The sequence below is a fragment of the Chiloscyllium punctatum genome, chromosome 24 (genome assembly GCF_047496795.1).
Source record: "Chiloscyllium punctatum isolate Juve2018m chromosome 24, sChiPun1.3, whole genome shotgun sequence".
Lineage (NCBI taxonomy): Eukaryota > Metazoa > Chordata > Chondrichthyes > Orectolobiformes > Hemiscylliidae > Chiloscyllium > Chiloscyllium punctatum.
The window spans coordinates 61,945,822-61,959,947 of record NC_092762.1 but is presented as its reverse complement, the minus strand read 5'-3'; the positions used below and the strand labels follow the sequence as shown (position 1 = coordinate 61,959,947).

At 38.4% G+C, this 14,126-nt stretch overlaps 1 protein-coding gene across 3 annotated transcripts in view; it reads left to right on the top strand.

Moving 5' to 3' along the window:
- LOC140494622 (ran-binding protein 3-like) overlaps nt 1-12,608 on the top strand; it is a 103,804-nt gene extending 91,196 nt beyond the window's left edge. For all 3 annotated transcript variants that reach the window (XM_072594006.1, XM_072594005.1, XM_072594004.1), the window contains 4 exons: nt 4,223-4,343; nt 7,624-7,766; nt 9,204-9,387; nt 11,340-12,608. In XM_072594006.1, coding sequence (XP_072450107.1) covers nt 4,223-4,343; nt 7,624-7,766; nt 9,204-9,387; nt 11,340-11,383 — 492 coding nt within the window. In that variant the 3' untranslated portion in view covers nt 11,384-12,608. The remainder of the gene's footprint in view (nt 1-4,222; nt 4,344-7,623; nt 7,767-9,203; nt 9,388-11,339) is intronic.
- The last annotated feature ends 1,518 nt before the right edge of the window (nt 12,609-14,126 follow it).

The window sequence follows — 14,126 nt, the reverse complement described above, 5'->3', positions numbered from 1 at the left end:
AGATCACATCTACTGCTCTGGCCTCATCAATCCACTTTTTTACTTCTTCAAAAAACTCAATCAAGTTTGTGAGACATGATTTCCCACGCACAAAACCATGTTGACTATCCCTAATCAGTCCTTGCCTTTCCAAATACATGTACATCCTGTCCCTCAGGATTCCCTCCAACAACTTGTCCACCACCGACGTCAGGCTCTCACTGGTCTATAGTTCCCTGGCTTGTCCTTATCACTTTTCTTAAACAGTGGCACCATGTTAGCCAATCTCCAGTCTTCTGGCACCTCACCTGTGACTATTGATGATACAAATATTTCAGTAAGAGGCCTAGCAATCACTTCCCTAGCCTCCCACAGAGTTCCAGGGTACACCTGATCAGGTCCTGGGGATTTATCCACTTTTATGCATTTCAAGACATCCAGCACTTCCTCCTCTATAATATGGACATTTTTTAAGATGTCACCATCTATTTCCCTACATTCGATATCTTCCATGTCCTTTTTCACAGTAAACACTAATGCAAAATACTCGTTTAGTGTCTCTTGTGGCTTCACACAAAAACCGCTTTTCTGATCTTTGAGGGATCCTGTTTTCTCCCTAGTTACCCTTTTGTTCTTAATGTATTTGTAAAAACCTTTGGATTCTCCTTAAGATCGCTTTGGCAAATAGAATTATGTCCCCTTTTTGCCCTCCTGATTTCCCTCATAAGTATACTCCTACTGCCTTTATATCTTCTCAGGATTTACTCGATCTATCCTGTCTATACCTGACATATGCTTCCTTCTTTTTCTTAACCAAAACCTCAATTTCTTTAGTCATCCAGCATTCCCTATACCTACCAGCCTTTCCTTTCACCCTAACAGGAATATACTTTCTCTGGATTCTTGTTATCTCATTTCTGCAGGTTTCCCATTTTCCAGCAATCCCTTTACCTGCGAACATCTGCCCCCAAACAGCTTTTGAACGTTCTTGCCTAATACTGTCATAATTGGCCTTTCTCCAATTTATAACATCAATTCTCTTCCATCACTATTTTAAATCTAATAGAATTATGGTCGCTGGCCCCAAAGTGCTCCCCCACTGACACCTCAGTCACCTGCCCTGCCAAGAGTAGGTCAAGTTTTGCACCTTCTCTAGTAGGTACATCCACATACTGACTCAGAAAATTTCTTCTACACACTTAACAAATTCCTCTCCATCTAAACCCTTAACACTATGGCAGTCCCAGTCTATGTTTGGAAAGTTAAAATCCCCTACCATAACCACCCTATTATTCTTACAGATAGCTGAGATCTCCGTACAAATTTGTTTCTCGATATCCCTCTGACTATTAGGGGGTCTATAATGCAATCCCAATAAGGTGATCATCCCTTTTGCAATTGGTTAACAACAATGTTTTGCTTGATAGAATAGTTTGATTTTCTCTGTGGAACAGTGACTGAATTGTGTGGAGCCCAGCCACATCTGGTGTGATACACACATAAATGTTTGAACAGGATGGATACTAATCTGTAGTGAAACTCAAAGTTAGCACAGTTTGGTGGTACAGTCTTCAGAATCTATGGTTAACGGTTTAAGTGGGCTTTCTGTCAGGTGACCATTTCATGATTTATTGAAGTGTGGCTGGTCGCAAGCAAAATGGGGACGAATGTTCTGTGTGGTACTCATGTTCCCTGCCCACGTCTTCAGATTATTAGCAGGCAAAAGGCAGTCAATGAGCTATTTGAACCAGCTCTGTTCACACGAAGAGCTCGACAGCTATTTGCTAAGAATGCCCGTTTAAATACAATGGTTTTCTGTTGATGGCTTCCATTTTTATTTCCTTCAGAGAGACCAGTAGGAACCAGGATACATCCATCCGACTAAAATTATCCTCTTAAGAGTCAATACTCAGTGCTAGTGAATATTGTAGTACTTGTTAAATCACTTTATTTGTCAATAATTGGAGAAATCCCCATAACCTTTGCTGAATTCAGTGAGTTTTTAAACTAATGAATCTTTTAGAACCCAAGACAGCCGGAATCATCCTGAAGTAAGCTAATAGGTTTTTATATGCACTGGTCATCTTTTCATAAAATGTGTGTGTGACAAAGGGAAAGTATATCAAACTGATCATTGGATATCCCATCCAAAATTATTTATGGCAGATGAAGGATACAGATGAATAAGTCTTTTAGATTGGTGCTGTAGGAACCATCAAAAGAAACAGATGGAGAAGGAGAATTAGTGTCGAATTGTATGAACTGTAAATCTTTAAATATAGTGATTGTTTTATATTCTACAAGTAGTCAAATTGACAATAATTCTCAGTTCTCTCTTGAGATATCCAGAAGTTCTAGTCGTGCTTTTACCTTCCCTACATTACATCACCACTTGGTGTGTTTTAAAGTGCCACGTATTGATTACATGTAGATGTAACTTATAAGCCTAATAGTTCAGAGTGACCATTTTGACATTGGAATCAAGATACGAAATGTGTACATAGCACTTCTGCGTTTATCACGAGGTCTATGTAACACTTTAAATACACTATAAGAGACTGAAAGAGTGAGGAATAGTATTGGATAACCACATTTGATATAATCTCCCTTTGAATGTAGATTCAGTTCCATATTCAAAGCTACTTCCATACTTGCCCATCTGACTTAAAGATATTAATGCAAGTTTCTTGTTCTATCAATCTATTTGCCTGCTGTTGCCTCCTCCCAGTGAGACATACAACTAAAATGAGGCTACAAAAACAATTGATCGTGGGAAGATGTATGACATTAACTTGGATATTGTATAGTGTCAACATCTTAAAAGGAGACTATATATCCTAACCCCATTCCGTTCTTTTGGTTGACCATAGCCATATGTATATAAAAGTGGATACACATCTAAAAACTGAGTGACACTATCAAAATCAGGTGATAGTTTTTTTGCATGCCTCTTTCATATGCCTTCTACTTTGCTGTGGTGACATTAAGTTTGTGGTGTATTCTCCAACTCATTATGCTTTTGTGTTGGGAAAACATGTTTGTTACTGATCAAAATGCTTCAGGTATGATTCAGATATCAGCTAGACTCCATAGTGCGCAGGCCCAGGTGATGGACAGGCACTTTACAGGAGCCGAAATGAGGAAGCTTTAGAAGAGCCAGTGGAAAGAGCATAGAGGTCTATAAAATCATGGTATGGATAGGGTTAGTGGTAGTTGTCTTTTCCTTAGGTTGGGGATTTCAAGACTCTGGGCATATTTTTCAGGTAGGAGGAGAGCGGTTTAAGCACACGGGTACATTTTTTACACAGGATGGCTCGCCTGTGGAATGCAATTCCTGAGGAAGTGGCAGATGTTGGCACAGTTACAGGGTTTAAAGGCACTTAAATAAATCCATGAATAGGAAAGGTTTGGAGGGATATGGGTCAGTAGCAGGCAGGTGGGACTGGTTTGGTTTGGAATTATGTTCGGCGTGGACTTGTTGGACTGACGTGTGTGTTTCTGTCCTGCCACTATGACTAACTCATTATTTCAAGTTAGAAATAAGCAGATTTTATAATGACTGGCAGTTTGGTGAAAGGTTGCTTTTGGATTGGTTAATAATTTCCCATTATCTCATTGGGTTTGAAATTTTTTCCCTAATAGCATTTATTTTGTTTTTTTTTTAATGGGATATAGGCATCACTGCTAAGGCCAGCCAGCATTTATTGCAAGTTCCTAATTGCCTTTGACGTAAATTGAATGGCTTGCTAACAATGTTCCCTTGAAGGTGCATGCGTTTTGTGAGGCAACAATTTGGAACTTATCAGCAGGTTGCTCACCGCTTCGTTGACTATAAAAATGTAAACTACTTATAAGTAAGAAACTAATGCTTGGGGGAGTTGTTACTTTCTCAGGGAACCCAGCTTGGTGTAGCCATTTATGCGGATCATTAAGAATTAACCATTTTGTTGCGGGTCAGCAAATGCATACAGGCCTGACTGGGTAAGCACAGCTGATTTCCTTCCCTAAAGAACATAAGTGAACTAGATAGGCTACAGTACAGTCTGATAGTTTTAGACAGATTTGCTTAATTAACTGAATTTAAATTCTCCAGCTTTCCTGGTGAGATTTGAATTCCTGTCTCCAGATCACTAATCCATGAACATACAAACTATTCTATTGTATCTATTAAAAACAAAGAATTCCTTGGCAATTATGAGAAGGAAATATTTCTTAGCTTCAGAATATTCTTGATTAATTTCAGATTCAATGCAAGTTATTTGTGTTCGACAAGACATCACAATCCTGGGTAGAGAGGGGAAGAGGCCTCTTGAGACTCAACGATATGGCATCAGCTGATGATGGAGCCTTGCAGTCAAGGCTAGGTATGAGTGCATTTTCTGTACTTTCTGTTAAACACTGATACTTAGTGACACTTGCTGTTTGTAATAGTTTTTTTTTTGTTAATGAATACTTATAATCTATAAAAATAGAAATTTTAGTTTTCTAAACATTACAGTATCTCATAAAAATGATGGTGTGAATTCTGCTTTGATTTTTCTTCTGTAAGTACTTCAAGAACCCAAAACATGCACTTCCTAACCAAATAATTTGTACCTGTACTTCCCAGTGCAGAGCACATTATTCATGCACATAAGCTAAATCACATGTGTGATTCCCATCCAATCTTGAGTTAGCTGATCGCAATTGGAGCAATCCTGCAATTGACCTCAGTAGCCCCAGCTGTTGAAGCGTTGGGCAGAGGAAAATTTTCAAAGACATTGTAGGATTACTTAATGTTTTATTCTATGTAGCATATATAGTTGGACTTGGGAAATAATTCATATGTATAATTGCAAAAACTCATTGTGCGGGTAACAGCTACAAGAGAGAATAGATTTGTATCCTTTGTAAAGCCATGCATGGGGAGAAGGGTCTTGATTACTCCATTTTCCTTACCTGCTGAAATATGTTTGTTTTTGCATCCTCCATACAAATTTGGATTAAAATCTACCTTAACTAATGTTATTGTTTTGCAAACATTAAAAATAGCATAGTGTGTTGTAGATGATTGCTATCCAGCTTAAAAGGGTTGTATTCTGAAACCTTTTCTTTCTTGTGATATGGATATAAAATTTTGATCAGGCCTGCAATCTCTTCAAAGAAGTAACCTAGATCACACAAGTCTTGTGGTCTTCCACAGTTTCTAAGTATATTTTTTTCAACCAGCTGCGAGGTACTTGTAAAATGAATTCAAGCAGATATGCAGTATTCTTTGTGAACAATATATTAAGTGAATTTCAGCGAAACAGACTTGACAACTTACGGTATGACTTGCTGGAGCCATACAATGCCATGAGTTTACCATAGTATAGATTATCATCTCAAACAGAATCAAAACACAATGTTACTGTGAAATTGTTTAGCACTGCACACCTTCCTTGAAAAGAGGCTTAACATAGAAATTGGATTAAAACTCAGAAATGGCAGCTCAGTTTGGATTACATTTTGAATGCCTTTTATATTATAACCAAAGCATATGCAAATGCTAATCTTTTGTCATGCCATCAGGAGACCTCCTGAGAATGTGTTCATGGTGAGGAAGATGAGTTTGGGTCTGAGATTGTGTTCTATGGTCTAGCAATATTTTGACAAGTGTCCCATGGATTAGGTGCAAAACTATACTGAGGATACAAAACCTTTTGTTCTTCCAGGATGGTTCTATTAGTTACTGCATCTTTCAATTGCTTAAAAGAGCTTCAACCACATTGAACCTCAAACATTGTGATACAGCTTGAAAACATTGTCATTGTTGGTACTGATCATGCTCTTTTTGTTTTGTGCTACTATAAAAGTAATAGATGTTCAGCAATATATCTTTTACTCCTATTCTAGTTACTCTCAGCTGCTGGCGATACAGGTGAGACTCGCGGAAGGCTGTACACTCAACTCCAGAATTGCTTTTGTCACTTGGGGTATTTGCTGTATCAGAACTTAGTGAGCCATTTCATCACCACACTCACTGGGATGGTACCACAGTTTATTGGCTTTGATTACAATCAATGATAGTCACACAAACTTGATTTATAATCCCTTCGGTTTAGAAGATTCAGGGTTTAAAACAATTTAGGGATTCGATAAGGCACTGATTTTCACTGATGGAGAAATCCAGAACAGGTGGGTATAACTTTAAAATTAGAGACAGAATTGTTTAGGATCATACAAGTTACTGCTGTCCAAAATATATGTAAGTTGAGATATAAATCAGTCACAATCTAGATGAGTGTCAGAACAGTTTTGAGAGGCTGCATGGCTTACTTCTGTTTCTAGGTTAATGGATTTTGTGCTTCACTTTCAGACACCCATGTTTTTGTCAGGATTGTGTTTTCTTCAATAATTCTTTAGCTGCAGGGAGAAAATATTTTCTGTGTCGAGTGTATTTTCCTGTGTAGGGTCACTTCTGATAGAAATGTAAGAGAGCTAAGACTCTTAATAAAGTGCAAACTATTAAGCCTGTGTATAACTTGTATTTCATCAAGGATTGAAGGAAAAAGGGATGCTACAAAAGAGAAAATAATGGGTGACATTAAAGGCCAAGAGTGTGAATTGTTGAAGGAAAAAGATGAGATTATAAATTATTATTAACTGATATTAGCTGTTGATCTTCAGAGATTTAAACTTGGAAGAAATCATGATGTACTGGGTAGACAGCTAATAACACTGATAAGGAAAGTTAGTATGGTTAGTTTGAAAATTACGAACTGTTTCAGTTGTAGAGAAAGTCTAAATATTCATTGACAGTAAGGTCCTAGACTTATAGTTCAAAGTGAAATCAGTAATTGACAACATCTGGTATCGATTTGGTAAAGGCGATTTGATTTTTTTTGAATGATTTTAGATTGATAAATGGTTTTAGTGTAAATGCATTTTCGGACAGCATTCATTAAGGTATTGCACAAAGCAGCTTGCTGTAAAAAAAAAAATAAATTAGGTGTATGGTACAAGAAGAAATGTTGCAGTTGAATACTGTTGATGGATAGAAAACAAAGTGTTAGCGTATGTGAATATTTGGAAATTAGTGCTTATGTACAGATGACAAAGACTTGAGCAAAGGAAGAACCGTATTGGAGGTAGATGATGACACAAAAAATGTAATTGTTTTGAAAGGCAGTTATTCTCATTTTTTAGCCCCATAGTTAATATGGAGCTTTAATTTCTTTCAAAAAGATTTTGTTAGATTGCTGCTTCGGCATTGATGCAAAGTGGTTTTTAGTGTGCAAACATGAGTACAACACGGGACTATGTAAAACACTTATGCTATGAAATGTGAAACTCATCAGGAGGCTGACTCTCCAGGTTTTTGATTTCCCACTGAGTGAAGCACAACTCCATGCAAAGAATGCAGAAGATGATAATCAATTAAATGATCAACCCATTGCATCTTTAACGTAACAGAACGTATGAGTATGAAATACCTAATTGTAATGTTGCTAGCTAAGAGCACTTTGTAAAGTAATGATCCGAAGGTATCTTTGCCAGTGAATTATAAAGTATTTATTTCAGCTATTTAAAATGCTTCAATATCTACATAACAAGTGCTAATCTACAATATGTGGTCAATACAGCATTAACTTTATACTTTGTGCTTTTCTTTCTTTGTTATAGTGATGCGGACTCAGGGCAGCCTTCGATTAATTCTAAATACTAAACTCTGGGCCCAGATGCAAATTGATAAAGCAAGTGAGAAGAGCATTCGAATCACAGCCATGGATGCCGAGGACCAGGGTGTCAAAGTCTTTCTCATATCGGTATGTCTGTCAGTAGTGCATCATTTTTATATATTGCAAGAACTCGAACTTCGGTCTTTTAGTCTGCTGGTTGTCTGCACAAAAATCCACTGCCATGTTTCAAAATCTTCAATAAAAGTAATAACAAGCAGAAGGGGAAGGAAGGCATTGAGGTAGACAAATAGAAGCCCTGTCTTTTCTCCCCCACGTCCTCTCTTCCCCCCTCTCTCGCTCACTTTATCTCCGCCACCTTCTCGCTCCCCCTCTCCCCTGCCCACTCTCTCTCTGTCTCACACTCTCTCTCCCCTGTCCCCTCTCTGTCACCCTCACACCCCCTCCCTCTCCCAGCTCTGTCACCGCCCAACCTTCCTCCCTCTCTTGGCTCCCCCCACCCTCTACTCCCTCCTTCCCTCTCCCTCTCCCTCTCCCCTCCCCCTCCCTCTGTGCTCCCCCTCTTGTTCCCCTCCCTCTCTCCCAGCTCCTCCTCTCTCTCTGCTCAACCCCTTCGCTCTTTCCTTCCCCCCACTTCCCTCTCCGCCTCCCCCCCTTCCCTCTCCGCCTCCCGCCCCTTCCCTCTCCGCCCCCCTCTCTCTCTCTCTCTCTCTCCCTCCTCCCCGCCTCTCTCTCTCTCTCTCTCTCTCTCTCTCTCTCTCTCTCTCTCTCTCTCTCTTTCTCTCTCTCTCTCCCCCTCCTTGACCCCACCTCCCTCCTCACCACCCTCCCTCTCTTCCCCTTCTTCTCCCCCTTCCTCCCCCTTTTCTCACCCCCTCTCTCTCTTCTCTTTCCCCCCTCTTCTTTACCCCCACCCCCAAACTCTGGCACTAATTCACTACTGCCACGAATGTGGGGCAATGATAAAGCTCAGTTTGATTTATTTCATTGGATTAGTGGATATGGTTTAACAGTTTGCAATTATGCCGGATTTGTTAGTAAATTGGGTCCTCATTAAAATTAATGTTTTCTGGCAAGAGGAATCATAATTTTTGACCTGTAAATGGTGATTGCTTGAGGCATAGAACAAGAAACATTTTTGGGTAATCCATAGGGAAATTTATATGTACTAATCTATGCTAAATCAGAAGGTTTGCTTGGGTAGTGGATATTGTTGGCACCTATCCAGGAAATTTATCCTGGGAGTCCTCCATGCTAATGCTACTTTATGAAAAGTATTCTGTGTCTCAACTTTATGATTATAAAACCTGTAAAATTGCACTCTCGAGTACAAACATGAATGGAACTGAAGTTCCTTCTTCCACTATTATAAGTGAGTAATCTGTTTGATCCACTGATATAATCTTGAGACTGATTAAAAATGGTATAATTATTCTCAAATCAAGATAAATTATTTGACTCCATTGTACTGTTGTCATAACCTTGACTCTGTTACTGATGTTATTGTTTAAATCAAGAAAGCTGCTATGTAATCTGAAGGTTTGGACTGTTTTGAATTCCTCACAGGCCAGTTCAAAGGATGCAGGGCAGCTATATGCAGCACTACATCACCGCATTTTGGCATTGCGAAGTCGTTGTGAGCAGGAGCCAGAACCTCCATGCATAGTCTCAGAGGCAGGGGTAACACAGTCAAATGAGGAAGATAGCGATGATGACGATGAGGTTATTGTTCCTGCAACAGCAACAAGTGGTAAGTACAATGATGGCTGGTAATAAATACTGATGACTTTTCCTGGATCCAGGTAGTGTTTGTTGGGTTTGTGGGAGAAGCTGTTGAAATGATGATCTCAGTAAAGTGCTGGACCTCATGCTGTATAGATGATACATGATGTAACCACATATCTTCTGCAGTGAAGAGTAATAGTTGAATCCAATTGCAGGATCACTGATGAAGCAAACTGTCCTAAACTAAGTCCTGCCATTTTTCCCAATTTTGTTTTGGCAGGAATTGCACCACCAAACAATTAGTGATAATTTCTTCATCTCCCTGACTTGAGCCTTGAAGCTGGAAATGAGCAGATTAACCAGCCACTACTCTTGTAGCCACGTTATTGACCTCAAGTGTTTGCACAGCTGTCATTATTTTCCAGGTCCTGCTGTAGGATGGCATAGTATTTGAGGGATTGAGAATGAGGTTGATTACTGAGCATAAGTCATTGCTTACTCTGTCCATTTGAGGCTAGTGAGGCAAAGAATACTTTTCTAAGGAGCTCCACATGGAATAGTATAGGGCTATGAAAAATTGTGTTTTTGACTAGACAAGTTTTATTTACTGAAGAAATAAAGGTTGAGCGTTAATATAAGTATTCAAATTGTGAATTATTCTCAATGATGGATTATGCTTTTTGCTGGGAGAGTCATTGATCAAAAGGCACAATTTTAAAATACTCACATGTTAAACTGAAGTTTAGAAGACTGGAAGTCTGTGTAACAAATCACCTCTAAGGAGAGTGCATTCTTTTTAAAAAAAAAACACAATTTTGATCGTAACTTTTCAAAAAGTAATATTAAAGCTTAAGGGAATAGAACAGAGTGTGGAAATAATATAAGTACATGTGAAGAAAAATATTAAGACAGATCTCATGGGTCAAAAGACCTGTTTCTGTGTTGAAAGATCTGTGCTGTTTGCTAAGAGACCACGTGAAATTAAAATGTATAACGTCTGCTGCTAAAGATTAGATACATAAGCCTGCTGACTGAGTTTGTGGTTTGATGAGCCAATTAAGGCCTTTGTTGCAACACTACAAGATGTTTGCACTTCATAGTGGTTTACTGTAACATTCTTGCCTGAGAGTCAGAAAGCTGCAAGTTTGAATCATACTCCATAGACCTTCATGTCCAGGCTGACATTCAGTTTCAGTACTCATGGAGTCTTACATTATGGATGTACTATTTTTCAAGTGGAATAATAAGTAGAGATCCTTTTTGCTGGATTCTGGGTTATTTTAAAGTAAAGCAATGAAGTGTTTCCTGGTATCCTATCCCCCTGCCAAAAATAATTTTATGAAATTACCTCACAGTTTTCAGATTGCTGTTTGTATGAACTTGCTGAGTGCAAATTGGCTGTGATACTGTCTATAATAATGAGTGCCCTTTACACGATTTGAAATTGTACATATCAATGCAAGTCCTCCCTATTCTTTCTTGTCCTTCCCTTATTTCTAAATTATTTGACTAACTAAAATATTCTATACTTTTTAGAAGTATCATTGATTATCTAAAACCTTCCCAGTCTGTTTCTCAACGGTTGTTTCAATTAATCATTTAAAAAATAAAACTGTTTGTGTGTATTCTTCATATTTGCCCCACGTCGTCTTGTACCTGTCACAATTCTTATTCAAATTATTTCTGCACCAGATTCAGATAATTGATTCTTTTTGTTTGCCATGCTAGACTATCAGTTAATAGCTGCTCTACATTCTAAAATGATCGACTTGGCTTGATTCACTTGAGAATAAAACAATTTTTTACGTTTTTTTAATTGAGGAAGTAGATTTTAAAAAAATCATCCCAATGACCTGTTGTGCTAAATCATTATCTCAAATATATGAAATCATTAAATTGGAAAGTCTTGGAAAAAATTTTGTTGTTACAAATGGAGTGGAAACATATCGATTAATGCTTATTTTCTTGTCGATGCAGGCCCATGTGACACAGATGACAAACAGACGACAGGAAGCACATAGCGACATTGGAACTAATCCGCTTGCAAGGTTTCTGCTCCAGGGTCTTGCAGGCACCTCTGTGGACACCCCAGACCAGTGTTTTTTTTTTAGGCAGTGTTGAAGATGAACTCCAGACTGGGCCCAGCACAGCTCACTGGCGGCCTGTGCCTTCCTATTCTTGTGTTTTGTCTGAATTAATGGATTTCACACCGTTAAACTGAGAAGCTGCTGATTTTCAGTTTGGGATGCAGAGTCTCATCATATTGATGAGTGAAACTTGCTCTCTGTCTCTAGAATAACTCAGCAAGGCACTTCAATTTTCCCATGGGACTTGTCTATTCAGTACAGCCAGTGTGCACGAAGTTCTGGGTTGTAGTTACCAGTGTCTGTCTCTCTTGCACACCTACACATATACACATTTTATACTCTGGCGGATGAGTGCACAGAGGTCAGATTTTGCAACTTACAAGTGGAGAATTTGCCAGGATTGCATCTCAAAGCAGCTGTAAAGTTAACAGACTTTGACTTATAATGGACTTTTAGGCAAAGAGCGCCCATTTCTCATTTTTCCAATGTTATTACTGGGATTTGTGTTGTGCTGTTTTTTTTTAATTTCTTTAAAGAGTTATGCTTGTGTGTTCACAGAATCCTGCAATTCAGGCTTTTTTGTACACATTAATGTTTTTGTTCTTGAAGGAACCAAGAACGTTGGTAAATTTGGGGGGGAAGAACACGGAGATGCTGGGAGGTTACTGAGCTGTAAATTAAAGTGTGCTTTTCCCTTTACCTGTCTACTTGCTTTCGCAAGCCTTGGAAGCGGAAATGTAATAGTTAAATTTTAGCACAGAAACAATTAGTATGTAATGTTTCCTTGTTCAAAAAAAAGACAAAAAACCTCCAATTTATTTTTCTGTTTATTTCTTCAGAAGCGCTCCATGTAGTTTGGGGTTGGATCTGCGTAGGTCAGTTTGTGTTTTCTCTGTCTCTGTAGTTAGTCCTTTTTGGACTGATAGTAGCTTTCTTTACACTGAATAGTTGAGAGTTCTGAAACAAAAATAGAATAAAACCCATCCTGTCCTCTCCCACCCCCTCCCAACAGGACCGAGCTGGAAAGTGGTTACTTTCTGCTAAAGCCTTAGCTCCTAGAGGAAATCATTACTGATGTGGTTGAAAAGTTTGTGTAAGATTACTATATCAAAATGTATTTCTGAATTACATTAAACATTTAACAAAACACTTTATGTTACACAGGTTGTGTGGGAGTGTTGTTGTCTTTATCTTAATTAGCTTTGTTTCCTCTTTTGAACACTTTGGCAGTATTCACAAATTATCAAAGTGGGGTTTTAAAAGATGAGACTAGAGTCATTGGAAACCAATTGTAACTCAGGAAGATTTCACAGAAATACAGAGGTTTTATTAAGTAAAAGGTGGCCATTCATCTATCTGCACCAGCTCTCCAAATAAGCAATTCACTTTGACATTGCCTGCCTTTTTCTTGTAACCCTGCGCATTCTTTTAGATAAGTCTTCATTCCTTTTTGAATTCCTCAATTGAACCCACTTCTATCAAACTCTCAGGTAGTGCATTCCGTACCATAACCAGTTGCTGTATGAAAATGTTTTTCCTCATGTCACTTTAGCTTCATTTATCAATTACCTCATACCTGTCCCCCCTCATTATTGATCTTTTCACAAGCGGAAATAGTTTCCCCCTATCTACCTTGTTCAGATCCTGCAAGATTTTGAATACTTCTGAAATCTCCTCTCAACTTTCTTTTCTCCAAGGAAGCCAGTTCTGACTTCCGTCAATCCTTTGTCACAACTGAAGTTCCTCGGCTCTGGAACCATCCTTAAACCAGCCTTTATCAAGTTTATGCTAAAACCTAACCTAAATAAAATGGAGTTTCCCTGAATCTATTTTCTTCAAAAAAAAGTTATATTTTTGTTGCAATCCTGTTTTGTTTTATACAGTGAATGGCATTAGAGGCTTTCTCAAATTCAAGACTTGCAATACTTTTGATAATGTAGGTGATAGCATAAAATTACAAAGGAATAGATTAGGTGAAAGGGTAAAACTGTAGCGGATGGATTTCAACGTAAGAAATTTGAAGTTGACCATTTTGGACTAAAAAGGATATGTCAGATACTTTCTAGATGGTATGGAGTTAAATTTGGTGGATGCTGAAAGAGTCTTGGGGGAATTCAGGTACATACATCTTTAAATTACACAAACAGGTGCAGAAAATAATCAGCAAAGCTAATGGAATGTTGGTCTTGTAACGACTAGAAAACAAGGATGCAGAAGTTATGCTGTAATTACACAGAATTCTGGTTGGACTCAACTTGGAGTAGTGAGAGCAGATTTGGTACCACACCTTAGGAAGGATATATTGACCTTAGAGGGAGTAAACTTTAGGGTTACAGGAATGGTACCTGAACTTAAGGGGTTAAGTTATAAGGAGAGATTATAAAAATTAGGCCTGTTTTCTCTAGAATTTAGAAGATTAAAGAGTGATCTTCTTGAAGCTATTAACAGGAAAAGACAGGATAGGTAAAGATGAGCCATTTCCACTGATTGAAAATTCTAGAACATCGTCTGAGAATTAGAGCCAGGCTGTTCAGGAGATATTGGGAAGCACTTCTACACAGAAACAACAGTTGACTCTGGGTCATTTGTTAACTTTAGGTCTGAGATACATATATTTTTATCACACTAAAATATTAGGGAATTGGCCAAAGAGGTATATGGAGTTAGGTCACAGATC